Below are 25,458 nucleotides of genomic sequence, written 5' to 3' on the forward strand. Positions count from 1 at the left end.
TAAGAGACGGGGTTTCAGAGTCTCATTTTGTTGCCCGGGTCTCAAACTTCTGGCCTAAGCGATCCTCCTGCTTGACCTTCCAAAATGCTGGGATTACAGGCTTGAGCCACCCCTAGCCTCCGGATTTTCTTTATTCTGAAACTCATCCCTAACTTTATTTTCTGTCAGAGGAAATCTGTTTTTCACAGCGTGATAAACTAGCAAGTCTGAGCTGCTGCTCTTGTCTTCTTAGGGGATGAAAATGGGAGTTCATCCCTCCTTTTCTCCTTTCTGAAAAGAGAGTAGATGAAACCCTTCCCCGCCTTTTGGTTTTTAGGAAGCAGAAAGCAGAGATATTAACTATATATAAACTGCAAACACATAAATAACAGCTGGGGAGGTCAGTATCGAAAGCATAGGGCTTGTGTCAGGGGCTTGTGTCAGCATATGAATAGGGTAGCGTCTTACCACCCTGGCCGCATGCTTGTTCAGCAATTTCCAGCACTTAGAAACACTGCAAACGGCTTCATATCCCCTATCTCATAAGATGGTTACAACCAGCTAGAAAGGTGGAGCAGGACTCTTCGTCTGTGTTATAAAAGAGGAAACAATGAGACACGGAGAAGACATAGAGCTAATAATGTAGAGGCTGGACATAACCGAGGTCTTCAAAGCTTCAGTTTTGTCTCTTTCATCCCTCTCCGGCAGCTGGGCCCTGGTCCTGATGCTGAGGACCCGAGGCGCGCACACCTGCGCCGGGCAAGAATGAACCAGCCAATAAGGAACCCGCATGCAGGGGGTTGAACGAGGAAGCTGCCAATGAGAGAGCCTATCCCGAGAGAGATGGAGCTAATGAGGGCTTCGTGCTGGAGAGGGACGGCGGCTCGGCCAATGCGGGGCTGGGTCTGGCGCGGCAGGAAGGCGGGACGGTCAGTGGGGCGTCGGGGCGGGGCGGAGAGGCGAGCGCCAACCCGCGAGCGCCCGAACCCAGCGTGCTGCCCGCTCGCCGCCCGCCATGGCCCGCGCAGCACCGCTGCTCGCCGCGCTGACCGCGCTCCTCGCCGCCGCCGCTGCTGGCGGAGATGCCCCGCCGGGCAAAATCGGTGCGGGAAGGACGCGGTGGGGTTCCCATTTGGGGAGGGCTGGCGGGTAAAGGGTTCTCAGTTCTCAGCTAGGTGGAGGTAGAGGAGGGCAGCTGGGTGAGGGAGGGGTCCTCGGGAGAGGAGCTGGGTGGAGGAGAGGCGCCGAAAGGGACGCGGCAGGGAAGGTCCTGATGGGGCCGGGGCATGGCATGTGAAGAGGGCCACCTAGGACGGAAAAGAGGCCTAGGCAGGACTGGCCGCGGATCTCACGGGGAGGTCCAGGGTCGCTGAGCATCTGTCATGGACCTGGCTGTTTGCTAGGCCCCCGGGTGACAGAGGACAGAGAGGCTGGGCGATGGCCTTCACAGAGGTTGGTTGAGGGCTCTCTGTGTAGCAGACGTGGTGCTCTAGTTCCTGCTGGGGGAAGAGCCCTCACAGTACAGGGAAGTCCGTGCTGAGCTGAGGAAGTACGGTGCATGCAGAGGAGGGGCGCTTCACCCTGTCTTTGCGGCCCCAGGGGTGCTTCCTGGAAGTAACGTGTAAGCCAAACCCCGCCTCCGCCCCCCGCCTCCCCCCCACCCAGGTGGATAGGAGACAGTCCCGACAGAGACAGAACACAAGGTCTGCTGGAGATTTGCTGACAGAACGGGGAACTTTTAACAACAGTCTTTTTGTTTATTGTGCGTGTGGTTTCCCCAATACTTTATTTTGAAAATGTTCACAAGTACAGCAAGAATTTTATAGTGGTCATCTGTATACCCACCACCTACATTCTGCCATTAACTGCTACTATACTTGCTGTGTCACATAACTATCACGCACCGTTCTAGACACCCACGAATCCATCCTACATTTTGATGCATCTCCAAATAAATTGCAGACATCAGGACACCTCACTAAATACTTCATCGTGCATATCATTGACTAGAGTTTCATATGTGTTTACAGTTGCTTATTTTTCCTCCCTCAACGATTGTCATTTTAACTACATGACTCGTGAAGATTTTCAAGTCCCTCACACATAATATTCCCACAGACAGAAATGCTGGGCCTCAGGGTGGGAGGACAAAGACCCTACTCCACTAGGCCACCCTCCATGCACCCCAGTTGGCAGGAGTGCCTGGAACATCTCATAGAAGCATCACAAACTTACAGGGTCCAGTGCAGTGCTAAAGCTTCTTGTGCAGCAGAACCACAGCCCAGGCCATACAGGGTTAAGAAGACTGAAGCATGCCAGAAACCAGTTTGAGACTGAGAGATAAGGGCTTGCCAAGAAAAGGGAATCCTGAGGCTAGAGTAGCCAGAGAAGCCCTCATGGAGAAGGTGGAGTTTGAGCCAGGCTTTGAAGGATGTGGAAGAGTTAGGCGGGCAGTATCCATGAGTGACCATGTGTTCTCTCTCTGTCCTTAAATCATTTGAATACAGTGTGGCTAGGGGTAAGCAGAGTGTGCTGTGGGAATATGCAGGGCACTCTCCGTTTTCTTGGGAACAGGCAACAGGACAAGACATTTCTCACCATTGGGGAAGGGGCAGGACCTCCACCCAGCAGAATTGTGGCAACATGGAGCTTGGGACACTTGGCAATGCCACGCTGCCCTTTACCTTTCTAGATTTTCCTCAGCCCTCTGACGGGAACCTCTGTTCACCCTGGTGGTTTGGACTCTACCCACAACAAGAATGCGGATTCCTGTTAGGATGGCTTAATCCTTGTGCTCCTGCAGGATCAAATCTGAGAACCCCCATGTGGCATCAGGACCCTCTAAACCCACCCATATAGTTCCACATGCTGCCCCTCTCATGCTGATCTCTTTGCAGAGTGTGCGTGTCCTCTCACTGACAAAGCTGATTGTCCTCCAGCATCTTGCATGAAATCTTGTTTCCCCGAGAAGCCTGTGTCCCCACACCCTCTGGGGCAGAATTCACTCTTCCTCTTCAGGACTCCCTGGAACCCTGTTGCGCTTCATCATGGGTTGTCCTAGCTAATTGTGTGCAGGAGTCTGTCTGCCCAATCCTTGGTGGGCTGCTGGGGGACAAAAACCTATTGGATTTTTCTTTGTGCCCCAGGACATCTTACTGTAAATTAGAGAATGGGTGTCAGTTGTGTTAAATGAGCTGGTTCACAATGAAGTGGTGTCTTCTGCTTCCTGATCTTGGGCAGCTTCTAGGCCTTTTTTTTTTTTTTTTTTTTTTTTTTTTTTTTTTTTTGAGACGGAGTCTCGCTCTGCCGCCCAGGCTGGAGTGCAGTGGCCGGATCTCAGCTCACTGCAAGCTCCGCCTCCCAGGTTCCCGCCATTCTCCTGCCTCAGCCTCCCGAGTAGCTGGGACTACAGGCGCCCACCACCGCGCCCGGCTAGTTTTTTTGTATTTTTAAGTAGAGACGGGGTTTCACCGTGTTAGCCAGGATGGTCTCGATCTCCTGACCTCGTGATCCGCCCGTCTCGGCCTCCCAAAGTGCTGGGATTACAGGCTTGAGCCACCGCGCCCGGCCGCTTCTAGGCCTTAATATCAGTTTCTCCGAAAAAATGGGTAATTTGGGACTCTTTGCACATGGAGGGGATGGGAGCACAGTGGTTAAGATAAAAAGGTTATGTGCTGTCTTGAAAGTGGCTTTGTAAGTACTGAGAGAGGAAGTAGTTTATTCTTTCAACACAGAAAAAATACTTCATGAACTCTACTGTCTGCCAGGATCTGGGGACATAGTGACCATGCGCTCTCTCTGTCCTTAACTAACTTGACTACAGTACGGCTAAGCAGAGTGTGCTGTGGGAATATGCAGGAGGAACACCTGACTCCCCTCAGGTGGGACAGTGAAGCCAAGTTATAGGTGATGTCTGAGGGCTGTTGAAGCCAGTGAGACACAGGGTGATGGCACTCCTATCAAAGAGAACAGCTTGGGCAAAGGCCCAGGATGAGAGAACAAAGCTATGCACCCACAATAAGAGAAGCCTAGACAGACGAGAAGGTGGCATCTTGGGAGGGTAGGGCAGGAAGTGGAATAAGTAAGCAGAGGCCAGATCATAGAGAACCTGGTGCTGTCTGAGGATTGCCTGTGACTTCCTGGCAGGAGCTGGTACTCTGTGGGTCCAAATGGGTCCAGTAAAGGACAAATTACACCAGATTTATTTCATTTTCTTTTTGGGTAAGGCCTCTGGACTGTCTGATGAGAGGAAAGTGGTGTTTCAGATACATGGTTGGCAAAAAGTATAGGTAGGGTGGTAGTCTAGTTCAGTAGCTTCATAGCTAGTTTACAGTTCTCTCACAGGACTGTTTAATGATTAGTGTCAGGCCAGGCACAGTGAACGCCTGTAATTCCAGAACTTTGGGAGGCCAAGGCGGGAGGATCTCTTGAGCTCAGGGGTTCAAGACCAGCCTGGGTGAAACCTCATTTCTACAAAAAATATGTTGGGCATGGTGGCATGTGCCTGTAGTCTCAGCTGCTTGGGAGCCTGGAAGGTTTGCAATGAGCCGATATGCCACTGCACTCCAGCCTGGGCAACAGAGCGAGATCCTATTTCAAAAAAAAACAACAAGATTGATGTCTGTCCAGGCAGTGGTTTCCTAGCAGCACCTCCAAGCACTGTCCCATGAAACATTTTTACCAGTGACTTGGATGAGAATACTGATGGCATGTAAACCAAGTTTGCAAATAACAGGAAGGCAGGAGGTACAGTAAAGACAGTGCATGATAAGACCCAAAAAAGCTGAAACTTTGTAACAAGAATTCAAACTGGAGTATAGTGTCCTATAGGGTAATGAGCAATCCATCATAGGGTACATTCCAGTCTTTTTTTTTTTTTTTTTTTTTTTTTAGAGGGAGTTTTGCTCTTGTTGCCCAGGCTAGAGTGTAATGGCACGATCTCGGCTCACCATAACCTCCGCCTCCCAGGTTCAAGCGAGTCTCCTGCCTCAGCCTCCCAAGTAGCTGGGATTGCGGGCATGCGCCACCACACCCAGCTAATTTTGTATTTTTAGTAGAGACAGGGTTGGTCAGGCTGGTCTCGAACTCTCGACTTCAGATGATCTGCCCCCACCTCAGCCTTCCAAAGTGTTGTGATTACAGGTGTGAACCACCACGTCTGGCAGATGCATTCCAGTCTTCACAAACACAGACACAGAGATGATTTAAGTGTCCAATGGTAGGTTGGACTAGACCAGGAGTTGGTATGCTTTTTCTGTAAATGGCCAGAGAGTAAATATTTTAGGCTTTTGAGGCCATGAAGTCTCTGTTGCAGCTACTCAACTCTGCCTAAAATGAAAACAGTCATAGACAGTAATTGAAAGAGCAACATGACTGTGTTTCAATAAAACTTTAGTTTGCAAAAACAGACATCTGCCTGGATTTGGCCTGCAGGCTGTGGTTTGCCAATCCCTGGATTAAGGCATGGTTTCCAAACATTGATCACTGAACAGAACCGGTCAGTAACTTTTAATGATTCATAGTGAAATAAGAAAATTAGAAGCAAGGTAGTAAGTTTTATATAAAACTAAATTTATTCTCTTTAATTGGTCATCCTGACTTTCAGTATTCTTTGCTGGTCTTTTGCTACTGAAATACCTTTTTCTTTATGAAATGAAGGTATAGTAAGCGGCAGTTTTCAGGTTTGCCTTTGCTTATTAATAGCTCTACTGACAACTCAGTCTGCAGATTTCCTTTTGGAAATGTCATAAGCCTATGAAATTTAAGCACCTGGGAACCACCAGTGCAGGAGGATACAGTGTGAACTGCAGCCTTTCACTCTCATGTTCTGTCTCTCTCCTTCCCTGCCTCCCGGGCCTGCTGACAGCGGTGGTTGGGGCCGGGATCGGGGGCTCTGCCGTGGCCCATTTCCTCCAGCAACACTTTGGACCTCGGGTGCAGATCGATGTGTACGAGAAGGGAACTGTGGGTGGCCGCCTGGCCACCATCTCAGTCAACAAGCAGCACTACGAGAGCGGGGCTGCCTCCTTCCACTCCCTGAGCCTGCACATGCAGGACTTCGTCAAGCTGCTGGGTGAGTGGTCAGTCCTGGGGCTCCAGTGCCCCGTGCCCTGGGGCTGGTGACAGCACTGGGCCCTTCTCAGACTTCCCAGACCATCAAGGCTGGAAGGTCATGTGGCCCAATCTCCTCATTTTACAGATGGAGCAACAGAGACAAGAGAGGGGAAGGAACTTGCCTGAGGTTACACAGTGAGTTAGTTGCAGAGCCGGGATTAGAACTCAGGTTTGACTCCTAGGCCGGTTTCTTTCCCTGTCAATTTGCTGCCTCTAAATAATTGTGATTATATCACCTTCCACATGCTGGTGCTTGCTGGGCACCTTCTGAGTGGTAGGTAGGTATTACCTCAGATCCCCCCTACCAACCTGCAAGATGAGCATTATGTCTCCTCTTAAGGCAACTGAGGCTCAGAAAATGTATAGATTTAAGCTAAAGCCATTACAGCAAGAAAGGTGGGATTCAGACCCAGCAGCATCTGTCAAATACACATTCTGTTTGATGCAGAAACTCCACTTCTCAGAAGTGATGCTACCGGTGGTCTTACAGATGTGCACAGTAGCATAGATACCAAGTTATTCATTACAGCATTGTTTGTGATAGCAGAAGGCTGAAAGTATCCTGCCTATCCACTAGGACCTGGGGTTAAACAAATTACTGTGTAACTACACAATAGGCTGTTCAGCAGTCAGAATGGGGAAGTCTTTATGCCCAGATATAGGACAATCTCCAAGATATAGTGTATTGTTAAAGTGGAGAGCAGTGTGTGTAGTATGTGGGTGTGGGGAAGGGACAAGTCATAACAGCTCTATCTGTATTTAGGAGTCCACTGCTCTGTCAAGTTGCAGACTGCAGGATGGCTGTAAGGAGCTAGGATAACTTCAGTGTGATCTCAGGGCCCAAGGCCACCATCTCAGAGCAAGCCCAGTGGCTCTCAGCCCCTGGACATTCTGGGATAAAATCTGAATTTCCCTCACTTGTGGATCCTCTTGGGGGAAAAAAATGTAAAATGTCCCATTATTTTCATTTTCATTTTTTTTATTGACTAGGTAGTCCAGACATTTTCCCAGTGCATCTGTTTACTGTTTATAAACAAGCAGCACAAATGAGCAAACCATAGTGTTTGCATTTCCTTTAATGGAGCAGTCCGTTTGCGTCAAGAAGGCCCCAAGTCTTGGGGGGAACCTGAGGGGCTCCTCTTTGTCTCTGCAGGGCTGAGGCACCGGCGAGAGGTGGTGGGCAGGAGCGCCATCTTCGGTGGGGAGCATTTCGTGCTAGAGGAGACCGACTGGTACCTGCTGAACCTCTTCCGCCTCTGGTGGCACTACGGCATCAGCTTCCTGAGGCTGCAGATGTGGGTGGAGGAGGTCATGGAGAAGTTCATGAGGTAGGGCTGGCAGAGCTGTGGGGATGGCGTTCCAGGGGGACCAAGAAGAGGTGGGGGAGGAACCAGCTTGAGTGTACCTTGTGAAAAAGGAAAAGGTCCTTGCTGAATTGAGTCAGCACAATTCAGTGCAGGCTCAGAGCAAGCGCCTGGCATGAGGAATGGCCGTATTTCATCCGGTAATGGTCTCCCTAATATTGTCACATTGACACTCATTTTCTTACCCTCTACTACACTGATGCTAATAAAAGCATGGGTTGCAAACTCAGTCACTTAACAAGGGCTGAACTGGGATGTGAGTCATTGAATCAGCAGGTGGAAAAGAGCAGAACAAGGCCCCCTCTGAAGGAGGCAGCCAGCCCTCCACGGCAGCCATCTGCAGCCAGCCGTGTACAATGCCCACCTCCTGTGGCTAGATCTACTCACTTTTCAGAAGAAGCTAGAAATCCAGAGTTGTGTGTGAAAACTTTGTTTTTCAACGTTTGCAACCAATTCCTCTTGTAAGCCAAATGAAACACACCTGTAGGGCAGATGCAGTCTGTGGACCACTCATTTGCAAATTTTGTTGTCCTCATTTTTCCATCTAGAATAAACACCTTTTTTCACCACTCCTCCTATCCTTGGGCTCCAGCCCCCTCCCCATCACCTTTGGTCCCAGATATGGAGGGCAAGTGGTCTGTTCTCTCCCTGTTCATTCACTCACCAAGCTGTCACTTCACCTTTCCCCAAAGTCCCTCCCGAAGATGCTCACTGCTTCCAGCCTAAGGTGCAGGAACTGCTCCCCGGACCCCATCACTGTCTGCCTCCCTTCAGTGTCAGACACTCAAGTGTGGCATGTGCCCTCCTTCCCTGGTTCCTGGCATTTCTCCACTCTCTTCCCATTCTATAACTCTGCTGTTTATAGCACTTCTTCCTTATATTCTCCAGATGTCACCCGAAGCTTATTTCCGTACCTCTCTTTCTGATGTTTTTCTCCCTTGTCAGTTATATCCAGACCAATAATGTTGACTTCTCCGTTTTACGGGAGATGACTTCTCCTTCTCAGCCCTAGTTTCCTCTTCACTTCCAGACCCACATTTCTACTTTCTGGACACTCCATCTGGTGTCCTGTTGATAACCAAACTCAACATATTTACAAAAGAAGCCCTAGAATGGGCAACAATTCAAAGGCCTGCCAGTCAGGAAATTCATCAGTGGTTCCAATCCATGCTAGTGAGATTGCATGACTGATAGAGCGATAGGACATGAGCCTGGGGGTGAGTGGGAGCCCTGTCAGATCAAGCCAGAGGAGAGGACAGGCTGGACTGGCAGAGAAGGTGACAGTATCAGCATGAAGTTGCAACGTGCCATCGGGTCCTAGAAGCTGTGGCACAGCCGACGCTGTTGGAGAAGGAGATGTGTCAGCAGGGGTGGGCCGTAGCCCACAGCCTGGCAGTCCCAGCTGGGTGAAGAAAGGGTTATGAACTATGACCTCAGGCAGGGAGTGGCTCAGAGCAGTGATACAGTTGTTATGCAGCATAGCCGTGATGTAAAGCCAGGCCTAGAAGGATTCCATACCTCAACACTCCCTTTAGGTGGGGCAGGCCTGCCACAGTCAGAGAACAGGTGCCAGGGAACATCACCAGCCTCCTCTCCCACTGCTCCATGTAGAGGAAGTCATGGGTTCCTGGTGGGCCTCCCAGGCACTGTGACCCAGGGGCAGGTGGTCAGGCAGAAAGCCTTCCTGCGCAAGGACTCCAGTTCTATGTGTCTTCTAGGATCTATAAGTACCAGGCCCATGGCTATGCCTTCTCGGGTGTGGAGGAGCTGCTCTACTCACTGGGGGAGTCCACCTTTGTCAACATGACCCAGCACTCTGTGGCCGAGTCCCTGCTGCAGGTGGGCGTCACGCAGCGCTTTATTGATGACGTCGTTTCTGCTGTCCTGCGGGCCAGCTATGGCCAGTCAGCAGCGATGCCTGCCTTTGCAGGTGAGCGTCCAGCCCTTGACCTGCCCACCTGCCCCTCCTCCACCCAAGGTGCTCAGAATGGGCTGGGGGTCCCCATGATAACCTCGCCTTTATCCGGCTCATTACAGTTACATAGGCACTCTGCTGCCCCATCCTATCTGATTCTGGCACTGGCCGTGAATTGGCAAGAGATAGTATCACCCCACCTCACAGACAGTGAAAGCAAGGCTCGGATCACAGGTCCAGTGTGTTTCTACCACTCCCAATTGCCTCAATCCCTTGCATGCGTGTAAATGTTAGAGCTGAGATAATGCTCTGCTCTCTACACTTTGGTTTCAAGAACTGCCCTGTTGAGGCCTTTGAGCCACTGTTACAGCACCTCCTCTTCCCAGCTCTTCATGGAGGTGGCTGGGCCTGTGTGTAGCTCAGTGTCTGCTAGCACAGACCACAAGAGTGGAGAACTCAGGCTTCACAAGAGCAGGAATCCTTGTCTGTTGTTCCCTAATACGTCGCAAACACAGAACAGTGCCTAGGTCATACTAGGCACTCGGGGTATTTTTGTTAAATGGATGCAAAGGTTTACAATAACAAGCACCTCCCTTGTGCCCTCGATATTGTTCATCTGGCTCTGTACATGCTGGCTCCTTCTCAGCCTTCAGGCCCTGCCTCAGTGTCCCCTCAGTGTGGCTTCTCTGCTCACTCTTTCAGTATCTTGTGTGTCTCCTTCACAGCGTGTTTGTGTAGAGATATATAGAATTCACAAACCACATAATTCACCCATTTAAATGGCACAATTCAGTGGTGTTTAGCATGTTCGGAGTTCTGAAACCATCACCACAGTCAATTTTAGGACATTTTTATCATCCCAAAAAGAAACCTTTTGCTCTTTAGCCCTCACTTCCCCAACACCCCCCAGCCTCCCAGCCCTGGGCAGCTACAGATCTGCTTTCTGTTTCTGAGGATTTGCCTAGTCTGGGCATTCTGCAGAGAAGAGACCTCACAATATGTGGTCTGTGGGAGTTGGCTCTTTCATTGAGCACAGTGTCTTCCCCCCATAGCGTTGTGCACTTTGCTGTACTTACTCGTATGTTTGCCATCTCCCCACGCCCATGGTTGGGAGACTTTTGCTCTGGCAGGGAGGCACCGTCGAATAGTACTGGACTCCCCAGCCCTCCTGCCCCACGGCCCTGATAACCTATCAGCACCCCCTTCCTGCTTTGCCCAGGAGCCATGTCACTAGCCGGGGCCCAAGGCAGCCTGTGGTCTGTGGAAGGAGGCAATAAACTGGTTTGTTCCGGTTTGCTGAAGCTCACCAAGGCCAATGTGATCCATGCCACAGTGACCTCCGTGACCCTGCACAGCACAGGTGAGTAGCCAGGGCAGGAGCGGGCAGGTGTGCCATTCCCAGTGAGTGGACAGACACTTCTGCCTCCTTTGTACCTCAGCTCTGGTCTGTGATCCCCTTGGGGAGTATGTCCGAAAAAACATTGAGAAGCCCCAACCCGGCCAGGTGACACTAGAGGGTGCTGTTTTCCCAATTCAAATGTCAGAGCCAGAAAACTGAGACTTCTATCAACCCCGCCTTTTTCTGTTGACCAATGAGGACTTTGAATGATAACCTTGCCCAAGCCTCCCAGCTGGCCAGCAGCAGAAGCAGAGCGGAAACTGAGTCTCCTGACTCCATGCCCCTTGCTTCCTCTGCAGCCGCATCAGCATGGAGAGGCCAGGACCCACCATCTAGACAGCCCCGCTGCACCCGGAGTAGAACCTCAATGCTGGGCCCCAGTAGGGAGTTCAGTGGGTAGAAGCCAAAGGAAAGTTGACTTTTGTGCTCTTTTGTTTCCAGAGGGGAAAGCCCTGTACCAGGTGGCATATGAGAATGAGGTAGGCAACAGCTCTGACTTCTATGACATCGTGGTCATTGCCACCCCCCTGCACCTGGACAACAGCAGCAGCAACTTAACGTTTGCAGGCTTCCACCCGCCCATTGATGACCTGCAGGGCTCTTTCCAGCCCACCGTTGTCTCCTTGGTCCACGGCTACCTCAACTCTTCCTACTTCGGTTTCCCAGACCCTAAGCTTTTCCCGTTTGCGAACATCCTTACCACAGATTTCCCCAGCTTCTTCTGCACTCTGGACAATATCTGCCCTGTCAACATCTCTGCCAGCTTCCGGCGAAAGCAGCCCCAGGAGGCAGCTGTTTGGCGAGTCCAGTCCCCTAAGCCACTCTTTCGGACCCAGCTAAAGACCCTCTTCCGTTCCTATTACTCAGTGCAGACAGCTGAGTGGCAGGCCCATCCCCTCTATGGCTCCCGCCCCACGCTCCCGAGGTTCGCACTCCATGACCAGCTCTTCTACCTCAATGCCCTGGAGTGGGCGGCCAGCTCCGTGGAGGTGATGGCCGTGGCTGCCAAGAATGTGGCCTTGCTGGCTTACAACCGCTGGTACCAGGACCTAGACAAGATTGATCAAAAAGATTTGATGCACAAGGTCAAGACTGAACTGTGAGGGCTCTGGGGAGAGCCTGGGAACTTTCATCCCCCACTGAAAATGGATCACACCCCACAGCAGCCCAGGACTGAATAAGCCATGCTCGCCCACCAGGCCTCTTTCTGACCCCTCGTGTATCAAGTGTCTTTTCCCTCCAGTGTGGGTCCGGGTGGCCTACTGTCTGCCTATCTTAAGGGTCCACACGGTGGCTGCTGCTTTTTTTTAAGGGGGAAAGTAAGAAAAGGGAAGGAAATCCGAGCCAGTATATTTGTTTTATTTTATTTTTTTTTAAGAAGAAAAAAGTTCGTCTTCACAAGGTGCTTCAGACTTGGTTTTTTAGCTAGAAACCAGAAGACTGCGGGAGGGAATGTAAGGCAGAGAACTGTGAGTCTAATTTTATTACTGTTCTTTTTCACTACCTGCTCCCACAGTGGACAATCAGTTGAGGCAAACTACAATAAAACATTTACAACCAGATGGTTACAAATAAAGTAGAAGGGAAGATCAGAAAACCTAAGAAATGATCATAGCTCCTGTTTACTGTGGACTTGCTAGATTTGAGGTACTAGTTCAGAACTCACTAGTCACTGTCTCGAAGCCTGTCAACATCACTGCATATTGGAGGAGATGACTGTGGTAGGACCCAAGGAAGAGACACGTGCCTGAACAGTCCTCACTGTATTTCCAAGCTTCCTGGCAACCAGTGGGAAAAGAGAAACATGCGAGGCTGTAGGAAGAGGGAAGCTTTTCCTTTTCACCTACAGGAATTAACCATTCTCTTCCTTATGCAAAGATTGAGGAATGCAACAATATAAAGAAGACAAGTCCCCAGATGGGTAGGGAGCAGTCATATCTCACCCCTAGATGTTCATTCCAGCAGAAGAAAAAGAAAAGAAGGTGTTGGGGTAGGATTCTTCAGAGATTACCCTGGTACTTTCTCATCAGACACTAGCTTGAAGTAAGAGGAGAATTATGCTTTGCTTTGCTTTTTCTACAAACCCTTAAAAATCACTTGTTTTAGAAAAGAAAGTAAAAGCCCTTTTCATTCCTTTTGGACCTCTTCTTTTCTGTAATGGAAGAGCTAAGTCTTAGGTGCCCAGGGACCAACCACTACATTAGTATCTCCTGGGGAAGGGGAGGGAGCCTTGAGAAAGATGCAGATGCCGAAGTCCTACCAGACTTGCTAAGTCAGGCTTTAGGGAAAGGGCCTGGGTGCCCAGAGTAACAACACTGCCAAATGCAGGGCAAAATACCCTTCCAGTTGGTGGAGGCCCAAACTGGCTCTGAAGTGGTTTTTACTGTGCCAGGGTGATGGTAATGGCTGTGAAAGAAAGTACAAGTAGTATGCACTTATTGATAACTATAGAAATTATGAAACTGACACATCAGTAAGAAGGCTTTTTTTTTTTTTTTTTGGAGACAGAGTTTCATTCTTGTTCTCCAGGCCATAGTGCAATGGTGTGATCTTGGCTCACTGCAGTCTCCGTCTCCTGGATTCAAGCAATTCTCGTGCCTCAGCCTCCCGAGTAACTGGGATTATAGGCACCTGTCACCACATCTGGCTAGTTTTTTGTATTTTTAGTAGAGATGGGGTTTCATCATGTTGGCTGGGCTGGTCTTAAACTCCTAGCCTTGGTGATCCAGCCACCCCTGGCCTCCCAAAGTGCTGGGATTATAGATGTGAGCCACTGCCCCCAGCCAAGTAAGAAAGCTTTTGATGAAGTAGTAGAAAACATTGACTTAAGCAATAAAAAGTTTTTGTTAGTTATCATGGCTTTAAAGTCTAGGCATAGAGCACTGTGTAATCTCTCAGTTCCGTGATTTGTCTCGTGGTCAAAGATGGCTGCCAACAGCTCCCAGGAAGAGAAGGTCTTCTCTCGTAAGCAATGAACCAGATTTGGGGCTTGGCCAGTTGGACCACCCCTGAACCAATTCCTGTGGTCAAGGGAATGGCACATGCTGATTGGCTTGGGATTCAGATACAAGACCAGTAACTATGGTGCAGGCAGGGAGGTTGTGAGATTAAGCTGATTGGCTTAGAGCAGTCAGGTCCTATCCCTGGAACAGAAGTGGTCTCATCCAAACTTCAAGGTCAAAGGGGGAAAGGGTATTGGAGAGAGAGAGGCACAATGTCAGCCACATGCAAATAGGGCTCTCAAGTCCAGTGAAATCAAAGTGTGTAATGGCATCTTTTCATGGTCTGTTTGAAATGAGGATGGCATGCACTTTCATGGTGTAATTAATAATTGATATTGACCCAGCACTGGACAGTACAAAACTTATCCCTGATAACTACCCCCTCCCTTGCATCCCTACAGAGAATATGTGCACAGAAGACACAAATCAAGGCAGTTAACATTCGATCCTCAGTCCTTGGCTAGGCTTTGGCTCCACGCCCAAGCATGACTGCATTGGAACTGGCTATGTCCTTCAGAAATGTCCTTTACCTGAGTAGGCCCAAACAGCTCAGAACCAAAGCCAGCCAAAATGCCCACACTCCCTGCCTCCCCAAGCCCAAACCTGATTCCTTGGAGGCAGGGAGGGAAGGACAGATTCCAAAAATGAGAACCAACAGGAAGCCTTTGCCCTGGGGCTCACCCCAGCCTTCTCAGGCCTGGACATAAGCCCCCAGCAGCTCACGGACCCCTGGAAGAAGAGAGCATTTGCAAAGACAGCCAAACAAAACAGGAAAAGGGCCATGCATCCTCAGTCTTGGATGCAGCGTAGTAGACGTTTAATACCTTTCGTGGGAACTCTGCCTCCAGGAGCAGGTGACCCAAGCAAAATTTGGGGGATAAGGGGCAGCTGTAGAGGGTAGAATGGGGGTGGGTGATTGGCAGTGGCGGACCAGGGAGGTTGGTAAGGAATTCTTTGCTCTGACCCACCTATGAAGGCATACTAGAGGGAAGCAGGAGGCAGATCTTGGGCTCCCCCTAGAGGCGTCTGTGCACTTATTCACCAAACACCGCGCCCTATGCGCACTGGACACTGCCAGGTGCTGGAGGTGCAGCGCTGAGCAAGGGATAAGGCCCCTGTCTCGTGGAGTGCGAGCTTCTCGCTAGAGGAAGCAAACATGAAACACACTTAGACTCAGACCAAAGGAAGTTCCAGGGTGCTGTGTAGAGCCAGCTCTCCAAAGGATCTGAGCTTCCTGCTGCTGCCTTTAAACTGGGAGCATGGGAAGAGCCAGCTGGGACTCAGAGCTCCGCCAGTGGCCATCCCAGCCACCAAGGCCAAGCTTTTAAGTCACAGAATGGTAAGCCTGGAAAAGACCCTGGAGATCCCCAAATCCCATTTGTTCATTTCACAGATGAGGAATCTAAAGCCCAGAAAGAGGAAAAGGCATCATCCATATGAAGCTAGCTGGTGTTTATGGAGCATCTGGGGGCTCCTGATGCTTGGGTAGAAGTAAGACACCCCCCTCCTACCACAATGAGGGGTTTCCCCACCAGCCCCTATGCCCCAGAGCACCTAGGGTCTCCCAGGACTACAAGCAACCCTCCTGCAGCTCAATTCTTCCCACACCCTCACCCCACAGAAAGGGCTTGGAAGCTGTGGGCCCTTCATGTGGGGCTGAAGTCTTAAGACCTGGAGAGCAGCCCCAAGGGTGGAGAAGCGGCTGCTGAAGGGATCAGCATGCGCTAGCACAGGAAGTCTGTTTTCATGTGTCTGGAACCCAGCCGAAGCTTCCTGAGGTAATTTTAACCAGTATCCACTCTAGAACAATACCAAAAAAGGTAAGTTACTTACCACCCCAGGCAGGCACATACCTAATCATTGGCCTTTCATGAATTAGACCCTTAAGACGTTCAGAGCTAAAACTGCTTTAAGCACTAAAGTTAGAGCGGCCAAGCCAAGTATTCCTGTCCTGGGCCATTGGCCCTTTTATTAAAGTTAACTCTAAAGTGCTAGCTATTCTTACCCTCAGAATATAGTCTGAGCCCCTCAGCTGTCTTGTGGGAGAGAAGGTATTTTTAGGCCCTAGAACAGCTGATTTGGGATTTGCTGCAGGGGTTAGAGGGCCCAGGGGGAAGATTGAATTGCTAGGGGACAAAGGGGGAAGTGGGGAATTGCATCCAGGGGTCACGAGTCAGCACAGCACGGACTTTAGGATATATCAGTCCACACTGCTGTTTTTGGCTTTTGTTTTTTTTGTTTTTTTTAACAGTCTCACTCTGTCACCTAGGGTGGAGTGCAGTGGCACTGTCATGGCTAACTGCAGCCTCAACCTCCCTAGGCTCAAGTGATCCTTCCACCTCAGCCTCTCTAACAGCTGGAACTACAGGCTCGTGCCACCATGCTGGCCTAATTTTTGTATTTTTTTGTAGAGACAAGGTTTTGCCATGTTTCCCAGGCTGGTCTCAAATTCCTGAGGCTCAAGAAATCCGCCTGCCTCAGCTTCCTGAAGTGCTGGTATGACGGGAGTAAGCCAGCACACTGCCATTTTTGATCAGCAGAGTATCTTAATATAAGCCAGTGTCCAGACCAGCAGCACCAGCATCACCTGGAAACAATCATTTATATATTAGAAATGCAAGAAAAACACTGCAAAAAAATGCAAAGTATCAGCCTCCACCTGAATCAGAACCTCTAGATGTGGGGCCCCGCAAGCTGTTTTAACAGTCCCTCCAGGAGATTCTGATGCTCCCAGGAGATTTGGACAGGGCTGGAAGAAAGAATGATGACACTTCTCAACTTAAGAGTGTCTGTTCAAAACCAGGAATCCTCAGCTCCGAAAAAGTACATACATAAAAATTTCAAGGATGCACAGTCCCAGGTGAAAAGCACCTGCTCTTTGGCAACCTGGAAGCCTTTCTTTGGGTCTAAGTCTGATCTGCAGAGAAATCTCACAGCTGAAAATACTTCAGATCATCTCCTCCAACCAGAGCAGGCATCTGCTCCATAATACCTTTGAGAAGCTTGGCTTTAACTTGACAATTTCAGAGATGGGGAGCTCCCCGCTTCAAAAGAGCTTGTTTCCAGCGACCCTTAAGTGAGTAGAGTTAGCTCTTGTTAACTCCTACATTGGTTATAGCAACCAAGTCACATTAACATGGTTGAAATATAGACTTATAAACCCAAATAAAAGGAAACACATGGGCCAGGTGTGGTGGCTCACTCCTGTAATCCCAACACTTTCGGAGGCTGAGGCGGGCAGAAGTCTGATCTGCAAAGAGGCCCAGGAGTTGAAGGTCAGCCTAGGCAACATGGTGAAACCCCGTATCTACAAACAGGACAAAAATTAGCTTGGTGGAGTGGCACACACCTGTAGTCCCAGCTACTTGAGAGGCTGAGGTGGGAGTATCCCTTGAGCCTGGGGAGGCTGAGGCTGCAGTAAGCTGTGACTGGGTCACTTCCACCCTGGACCGACAGAGTAAGACCCTGTCTCAAAATAAATAAATAAAGGAAACACATGATAGCCCTAAGTAGTAGAGGTGACCACATTATTTTCTAATAGGCCACCTCAGAACTCAGAGTGATGAAACTCAGAACCTTGGAGAACTCAGAGTGACGAAAAATCCTCCTTTATGTTAATCTGAAATCTACCTCCCAGGAACCTCCTACCCTGACCCTGGTTTTGACTTGGAAGCCACAAGAAGCAAACCCAAAGTCTTGCTTTCAAAAGTCAGTGTTTACTTTTCATAGGCCTCTCTTGGCACAAAGGTGCAGGGAGGATGGTCTCAGGCTGCTGGCCTGGCTTCTGGGCCAAGTGCTTCAGAAGATGCAGGTGCAGCCCACGGCGATGGTCTCCATGACCGCACGCTGGCGGCAAGGCCCTGTGCGGGGTGGTGGCGGGCAGAGGCGGCGGCGCACAGGCACCTGGCTGAACACCGGCACGCTTACCATGCTGCGGTCCTCCTGCATGGTGAAGGGGTTCACACAGCCCAGACACAGGCACCGTGCCTCCGGCAGGTCTGCGGGAATACGGCTGGGGTCGTGGTTGATGCTGTAGGGAGCAGGAGAAAGAGCAGAGCGGAAGGTGATCAAGAAAGGGCCAGTCATCACCCATACCCCACACCCCTGCCTTTCCTAATCAAAGTTTTAATTTCCACAGCAAGACTGTGTTGGGCTGGAGGAAAGGCAGTAATCAACTCCGTGTTCCACATGAGGAAACTGAAGATCATGGAAGGCAAGTTGAGAGCCCCAAGGTTATCCAGCTTCAAGGTCACCAGTCACCCAGCTTCCTTCTTTCATGCAGCCAGATGCCCACCCCAGTACTAGGTTATGCTGTGGGGATCGTGAAGTAGCCTAAGGCCTCCCTCTGCCTGCCCCACCCCCACTGTGTTTATATTGTTGGGAAACTCAATCCACGGAAATAAAATGTGGATTATTTTTATTGATGCCTAATTTCCACTGGCAAGGAAGTCAGGAGGTCTGGGTTCTATTCTGACTTAATCTCCATTTATTCAACACTTACATGCTCACCACATGAGCAGTTCTGTCCTAGATTTTAGGTGTTCACTGATGAACAAAGCAGGCAAGTTCCCTCCTGGTGCTCTCATGGAGCCTCGCATACAGGGACTTGCTTTGTGACTTCTTTTCTGCACCTCGGTTTCCCCATCTACTAAATACGGGACAAGGAAGTGGGTGAACTGGACCTGTGGACATACAGCATTAGCATCACCTTATGCTTGGGAGCTTGCTAGAAATGCAGAATCTCCTAAATCTGAAGCTGCATTGTTTTTGTCAGATCCCTGAGTGATGCATGAGCACAGTCAGATGTGAAAAGCTCCATTCTGGAGGATCTTTACCGACCCTTCCAATGGTCACATTCTGGAGCTGCGCTGTTCAATGCAGTAGCCACTAGTTTCATGTGTCAAATTAATTAGGCTGGGCATGGTGGCTCATGCCTGTAATCTCAGCACTTTGGGAGGCCAAGGCAGGTGGATTGCTTGAGCTTAGGAGTGTGAGACCAGCCTGGGCAACATAGTGAGATCCTGTCTCTGCAAAAAATAAAAAATAAAAAAATTAGCCAGGTATGCGGGTGTATGCCTGTGGTCCCAGCTACTTGGGAGGCTGAGGTGGAAAGATTGCTTGAGTCCAGGGGGCAGAGGCTGCAGTGAGCTGAGACCATGCCACTGTCCTCCAGCCTGGGTGACAGAGTGAGACCCTGTCTCACACAAAAAATAAAAAAATCAAAGTTCATCCCTCAGTCACAGTAGCTACATGTCAAGTACTCAGTAGGCGCATGAGGCTAGTGGCTACCGTACTGGCTTCACATCATCACAGAAAATTCTGATGAACAGTGCTATTCTAGAGTCTCAGGGTGTATGTCATGTGGCTGAAAAATCTCTGGCCTGGGTTTGTGAGTGAGGACCTCAGGGTCAACCCATTCCTTCATCTTTGGTCCTTTCTGTGGGTTAGGCACTGAGCAAGGAAGTGGAGCTACAACCAAGAGAGGTCGCTGCTGCCATCGTTATCCAGGGCAGCGGGTCTTGATTCCCACATCACAGCCTGCTGTGTGCCCTGACCACGTGGAGCTATAAGAAATAGTACTTTCTGGGCCTCGCTGCTGGAGGTTTGGACTGGGCGTGGGAATCCCTAGGTGATTCTGATGCTGGCACTGGGAAGGCCCAGGTCCAGCATGAGACACTGCATGGAAGTGCCACACCTTAGAAGGGCGTCGGAGGCCCACAGAGCAGAGGAAGTGACATCTGGGGAAAGCCTTGCAGGCACTTCCACGGAGACTCGAAGAACAATAAGGGCAGTGCTCTGCATGGATATCTCATTTAATAAGACTCTGAAGTAGGTACTACTATTGCCTCCATTTACATTGAGGAAACTGAGGCCCAGAAAGGCTAATCCATTTGCCCAAAGCCTCACAGGCGAGTAAGAGGCAGAGCTAGGATCTGAACCCAAGCACCCAGACCTCTGAATCTGAGATCTTAACCATTACAATGACTGGGGCGTGGGAAAGGCCCCCGCCCCCCAAAGACAGCTTGCCACCACTGCCCAGCCTACCTGTAACCCCAGGGAGACAGGCTCCTCTTGTTGGACATCCACAGCTGCAAGTTGACCTCACACTTCCTCTTGGCCAGCTCCGAGCTGTTCCTCAGCTGGGCCACCATCTCCTCAATGTTCCTCTCATACTCTTCCATGCGGGCGTACGGTTTCACCCGTGACACCAGGTCCAGTGGCACCTGGTGAGGGCCAGGGGCCAGCGGCCCAGACCGCCCTTGCCCCTTCCTCTTGCTTTTGGTGCTCCTGGGCTGGCCCAGCCCCAGGAAGATGGAAATGGTAAGAAGGAACAGCTGGGGAGGAAAGCTACAGGTCAAAGGTGGGAGAGCCAAGTCTCTTTCTGGGCCAAGACTTGGGATCCATGGTCCTTTCCCATTGCTCTTAGGGGTCTCCCAGGCTCAAGTCTGACTCTGCCCACCATCCCCCAGCTCTCCCTCCTCAGATTACCCCATTTCCTCTCTCTTGTGTGCTCCAGCCTCTGGTCTTCTCTCAGTCTTACTCTCAGCATGCTCCCTCCTGCCACACGGACTTTGCACTGCCTCTGCCTGCAGCATTCTGCCTCTTCACCTCCTGGACACCTTCCCACCCCTCGTGTGTCAGCTTCAGCGCCGCTTTCTTAGGGATGTCTCTGGACTTTCTTGGGCTCTCATAACCCACACGCCTCTTGCATGATTTCAGTCTTATAGTTTGTATGTACGATTCTTTTATGTGTCTGCCCCCAACTCAGCATGGACTCCGTGGGGGCATGTGTCTGTTTCCACACACTGTCATATCCCCCGTGTCTGCGTGGTACATTCAGTGAACACTCGCTGAGTAAATGAATGGCTGTCCCCATCGCTGCCCTTCTGTCATTTATGTCTGAGAAGGAAGACAGTGAACAAGAAGACAAACACTCAGGTCTCACTAGCGACAAGTCCAGGATGGGCCCGTTCAGGGTGTGGCTGGAGAAGAGTGGGGCCTCCTGCTTAGCTGTGCTGGGACAATGGCCTGGGAAACTTTTCTGGGTAAGGGACTTGTCAGGTGAGGCATGGCAGGCATGGGCTGAGGGAGTTGAAGTATTACAGGGGTGGGAGGGGTGGGTTGGGGGAAGATGAGAGAGGAGGTTTGAACTGGTTAAGAACTTTGCTGAGGCTAGGCACAGTGGCTTACGCCTGTAATCCCAGCACTTTGGGAGGCCGAGGCAGGTGGATCACAAGGTCAGGAGATCGAGACCATCCTGGCTAACACGGTGAAACTCCGTCTCTACTAAAAATACAAAAACACTAGCCAGGCATGGTGGTGGGTGCCTGTAGTCCCAGCTACTCAGGAGGCTGAGGCGTGAATGGCGTGAACCTGGGAGGCGGAGCTTGCAGTGAGCAGATATTGCGCCACTGCACTGCAGCCTGGGCGACAGTGCGAGACTCCGTCTAGAGAGAAGGAAGGAAGGAAGAGAGGGAGGGAGGGAGGGAGGGAAGGAGGGAGGGGAAAGGAAAGAAAGAACGAAAAAAGAGAAAGGGAAAAGAGAAAGAAAAAGAGAAAGAAAAAAGGAAAGAAAGAAAAAGAAAGAGAGAGAAAGAAAACCTTTGCTGAATGGAATGGAATGTTGATTAGGAGTGAGTGGGAGGAAGAGGGGATGAGATGAAGTTGGGAAGATGGGCAAGTTGTGGGCTAAGGACGTCCTGTCCACCTGCACTGCCCTCCTCCCCTGAGCCTTCCCTCTTCCAGTCATCCCCCAAGCCCTCCTCACACATACACACCCCACCCATTGCCATCCACTTCTCCCTCCCAGCACCAGAGCATCAGGAAAGCCTTTGGCTCACAAGGAAGAGGACTCAGGCCCGGCAGAACCCAGACTCCCCAGAAATCCAGAGAGAGAAGGGACAGTGCCTGCGTGTGAGGCAGAGGTCCCAGGATGGAGGCACCTCTGACTCCTCCTAAATTGAGATAGGCTCCATATGTTCCCTGTATGCCTCAGCTCACAGCCCCACAGCCCTATGGCCCATGCCTGCTTTATCCAGGCTACCCAGCAAGTCTTGACTGTAGGAAACAAGTTTCAGCAGAGCCCCTCTTGGCAGAGGTATTTGCTGGCGCAAAATCTGCAACAGAGATTCCAGTTGCTAAATTCTTCCTTTTTGGTCCTAGATTCTAGTGCAGAAAAAATGTCTCCCTAACAATAGGCTCTCTCATCAGAGTTTCTCACAGGGCATTCTTAAACTCTGGCTCTCCACTCGGAGAAACAGAATAGAATCAAAGTCCCCCTCCCTCACTCTCCAGATGGGACTCTGAGAAATAGAAGGACTTGCCCAAGGTCACACAGCCAGGACCTCAGAAGCCAGGTCTGTTTGGAAAAACCCCGCTGACTGAGTTTGCCGGGATCTCCCCAGACGCCTCTGGTCTGAAAAGCCTTCAGTGTGCCCCGGCTGAGCCCCGTTCAGGAGCCTGCACTGCTGGCCATGGCTACAGTGACCAGTCTCTGTTTCTTTCTAGTCCTGGGGGAGAAGACAGAGAAGTTGCCTCTGCAGATCCCAAACCAAACAGAGGCAGCCATTAATCAATAGGAAAGAAAAACTGACATATTCGGGCTCTGAAAAGGGGTGGGGGTGCGGCAGGGAAGCTCCACATACCAGGTTGTGAGGCCAGTCCATTCCACCAAGCGGCAAGGTCAGCCTGCAGCTGCTGCCCGCCCGGAACCCCAGATGCCGCCGAGAAAATGGCAGCAGCAGGATGGAGTGAAGCAATTATAGCTCAACTGGGGGCTGCTGGGGGAGTGAGTGGGTGGGCTCGTCATCAGCTGGGAGCCTTGGGCCCCCAGCTGGCTAAGCCTAGCGCAGTGGCAGACAGTGAGGGGCATGGGGGCAGGCCAGGAGCTGGGCTGAGGTGCCCAGGGGCTGTTGACCGAGGGACAATGCCCTGTGTGTCTGGTGGGGCTCTGGCTGGTGGCACCTCCGCCTGTGGCCTGCGGCCGGCCGCCCAGCCAGCACCCACAGGGCCAGCTAAGACAATCAGCTTCGTTTGCTTTGGGGATGGCAAGGGGTTGAGGGTGGAGGAGGGATGGGCCGTTGGTTGGTCAGGAGAGCAAATGTTCTCAAATTGTGCTGGCCAGAAGCGGGACACAGGCCCCATCTCCCAGGGAAACAGCCTCAAGCACTCCAGCCTCTGCCGGCCCCAGGTGAGTTCAGCAGCCCTAGGAGACCAAAGCCCAGCCCCTCTAGATCACAGTCAGGGAAACTGAGGTGGAGCCAGAAAGGGACTTGTCACTATTAACAGTGAGTTAGAGGTGTCAGAGCTGTTATTCCCACCCTGTCCCCATCCAGGGTTCTATCCACCACCCCATGTTGTTTTTCTTGGGATATTTTCTGCACAATTTCAGCCTGCTGTGAACATATTTCTGAAGCTGTATGCCCTCACTCAGGCCAAGTTTCAGATCCATGAGGACTTATGGCTGATTGTTCTGGCCCTCCTGACACAGCACTCTCCCTCCTGGGGTGGTCTCCACTCTCAGAGCCTGTGTGGCTACATGTGAGCTTCACTGTCAGCCACAGTTCCCTCCTCTGTAAAATGGTGGGTGTACCCAGAAATAGAAGGTGGCCTGGCCCATTCCCTCCTGAAATCTTTCTGAGCCTCAGTTCCCACCTCTCTAGAATGGGAAGAATCATGGCACCCTCTTAAAGCTGCTAGAAGGAATGAAGGAAATAACCTATGTTAAATAGCCGGCAACAGTACCTAGCGCATAGTAAGTGCTCAATAAACACTTAGCTGTTTAGATTATTATAAAATAATTGTATAATGATTATTATAAACATTAGCTGTTCTAATTAGCATTAGAGGTAGCACGGTTCTCATTTCTCTACTGACTCTCCCTTCAACCCCCTCAGGCCCACCCTCCTGACTGCTGAGAGAGGTCTAGGCCTCCAAGACTCAGGCCACAAGTTTGTGAGGTCAGATGACCCCAGGGTCAAAGGTCCTGGAATCACATGCTCAACTGACCAGCTCCTCTGGCCAGTGTCTCTCACCTCAAGTGAACAGCCCAGCCCGACGTGAGCGGGTACATCCACCCAGGGAGGTAGGAATGGCGGGAGGGAATGTGAGGAGGACAGAGGAGGGGCATTGTGAACAGAGACTGAGGATGGCCCTGTCGTGCTGAGGGCTGGTCTTGGCCATTTACAGGAATCGTCTGAGGGGAAGAACGCAGGGTGAGAGGCGCTCCTGAATGTCACAAGATTAATCTGTCCGGGGCAGGCTTCCACAGCATAACTGAGACGCTGGCTGGGGCTTCGAGCATGAGAGATGCCACCATATTTGGTCAAATACTAGACAGGGCTCTATTCTATCGTTGGAAACTCCAGAGGGAGGGGGACTCTGAAAATACCTCCTCAGGCAACAAGGGCCCCGCCCCCACCGCAGGCTGTCCCGGCCCCAGCCCCATCGGAGGGGCGGCCTGGCTGTGTTCTGCGCTGGCTCTCTGCACGCGTTCTGCTGTTGCTAGCGGTGGGGTCCCACAGACATGCAACTGGGGTGACCCTCCCATATCCACAGAACAGTGGCAAATTAAAAGATGGATCCTGGGGTATGGGAGACCCCTGAAACCAACACATTCTCCTTACCTGCTGGCAATACACACCCTGCACTTCTGCCTCCCCAAGCCAGGACTTACTTGTCAGCTTCCCCGGCTCCAGCTGCAGAGCTTGTACTTGAGATATCAGGCTCCCAGCCCCAGAGATGCTGAAGTAGCGGCGCAAAAATCTGCATCTTAGCACGAGCCCAGTCTGAGCGACACGGGTCCTCACCCATCATCTGGCCCCCTCCTCCCACCCATTTCACTGCAAGGAGACTTGGGTAAGGGAGGGTCCTACCCCAGCTCGCACAGTGCGATTGTGCCAGAGCTGGGAGCAGAACTCCGTCTCCTAAGTCATTCATTGCTCTTCCCTCAGACTTTATACAAACAGCTCCAAGCCAGGCTGGGCCTCCTTGCTGGTCTGTCAGAGACCAAAGAGCCAGGCCAGTCCTTGTGGGGGCCCCAGATCCTTCACAGTGGGGAGGGGAGCTTTGGGGTCTCCTGGCAGATGCTGTGAGGAGTCAGGCATGGGCCCAGCAACAGTCATTGGTTTTCCCATTCCTGGCCATCTGAGACCAGGAGGGAGACCCTTTCTTCCAGCCTTGGTTTCTAGAAACCCCTGGAGGGTCATCTGCCCTTCTCGATGTCCTGAGTGTGCACCCAAGCAGGCTTGTGGTACCCAGCCCCAGGACACAGTGCCAGGCCTGAGAGGGAGGCGCAGGAACTGGGCTTCCGGGGCTCCCACCCCACAAGCGAGGCTGGGGTCCTTGGGTCTTTACACGCAGAGGGTGGCCATCACGCGTGAATGAAGGACTGGGCAGATGAGCTACAGGGGAAGGAGCAGTGGGTGGCCAATGTCTCACTCAGAGCCCTCTACGGCAGGCCCCGTCAGGAGCAGTGCTGCACTCACCAGCAGGTGGCGCCACTAGAAAGCCAGCCAACCCTGAAAAATGTGCCGACCCTGAGGGAACTTGCACTCTGCCACCTCTTTCTCCAGGAGCGGCCCGGAACCGAGAATGAGGGGATGGGGCGAGTGGGTGGGGCCCTGCGCCTGTGCCTGGCTTCCAGAGTGACCCTTTTGTTGATGAGGACCAGAGCCTAGGAGACAT

At 51.3% G+C, this 25,458-nt stretch overlaps 2 protein-coding genes across 5 annotated transcripts; one reads left to right on the forward strand and one right to left on the reverse strand.

Annotated features, from left to right (window-relative positions):
* Positions 1-932: 932 nt before the first annotated feature.
* Positions 933-12,905, forward strand: PCYOX1L (prenylcysteine oxidase 1 like). 4 transcript variants are annotated; one of them, XM_025388709.1, is made up of 6 exons: positions 933-1,098; positions 5,846-6,052; positions 7,247-7,421; positions 9,176-9,387; positions 10,592-10,732; positions 11,213-12,905. In XM_025388709.1, exons 1-6 carry the CDS (start codon positions 1,062-1,064, stop codon positions 11,872-11,874), a joined length of 1,434 nt encoding a protein of 477 aa, XP_025244494.1. In that variant the 5' UTR covers positions 933-1,061; the 3' UTR covers positions 11,875-12,905. The 4 variants fall into 4 exon arrangements, with proteins under 4 accessions (XP_025244494.1, XP_025244495.1, XP_025244493.1 ...); XM_025388710.1 differs by having other exon boundaries at positions 9,353-9,387; XM_025388708.1 differs by having other exon boundaries at positions 939-1,082.
* Positions 12,906-17,469: 4,564 nt separating this feature from the next.
* On the reverse strand, positions 17,470-22,484 carry IL17B (interleukin 17B). The gene is made up of 3 exons (XM_025388713.1): positions 22,419-22,484; positions 19,819-20,108; positions 17,470-17,803 (listed from the first exon to the last, which is right to left on the reverse strand). Exons 1-3 carry the CDS (start codon positions 22,437-22,439, stop codon positions 17,572-17,574), a joined length of 543 nt encoding a protein of 180 aa, XP_025244498.1. The 5' UTR covers positions 22,440-22,484; the 3' UTR covers positions 17,470-17,571.
* Positions 22,485-25,458: the final 2,974 nt, after the last annotated feature.

Source organism: Theropithecus gelada, chromosome 6 (assembly GCF_003255815.1).
Source record: "Theropithecus gelada isolate Dixy chromosome 6, Tgel_1.0, whole genome shotgun sequence".
Classification (NCBI taxonomy): domain Eukaryota; kingdom Metazoa; phylum Chordata; class Mammalia; order Primates; family Cercopithecidae; genus Theropithecus; species Theropithecus gelada.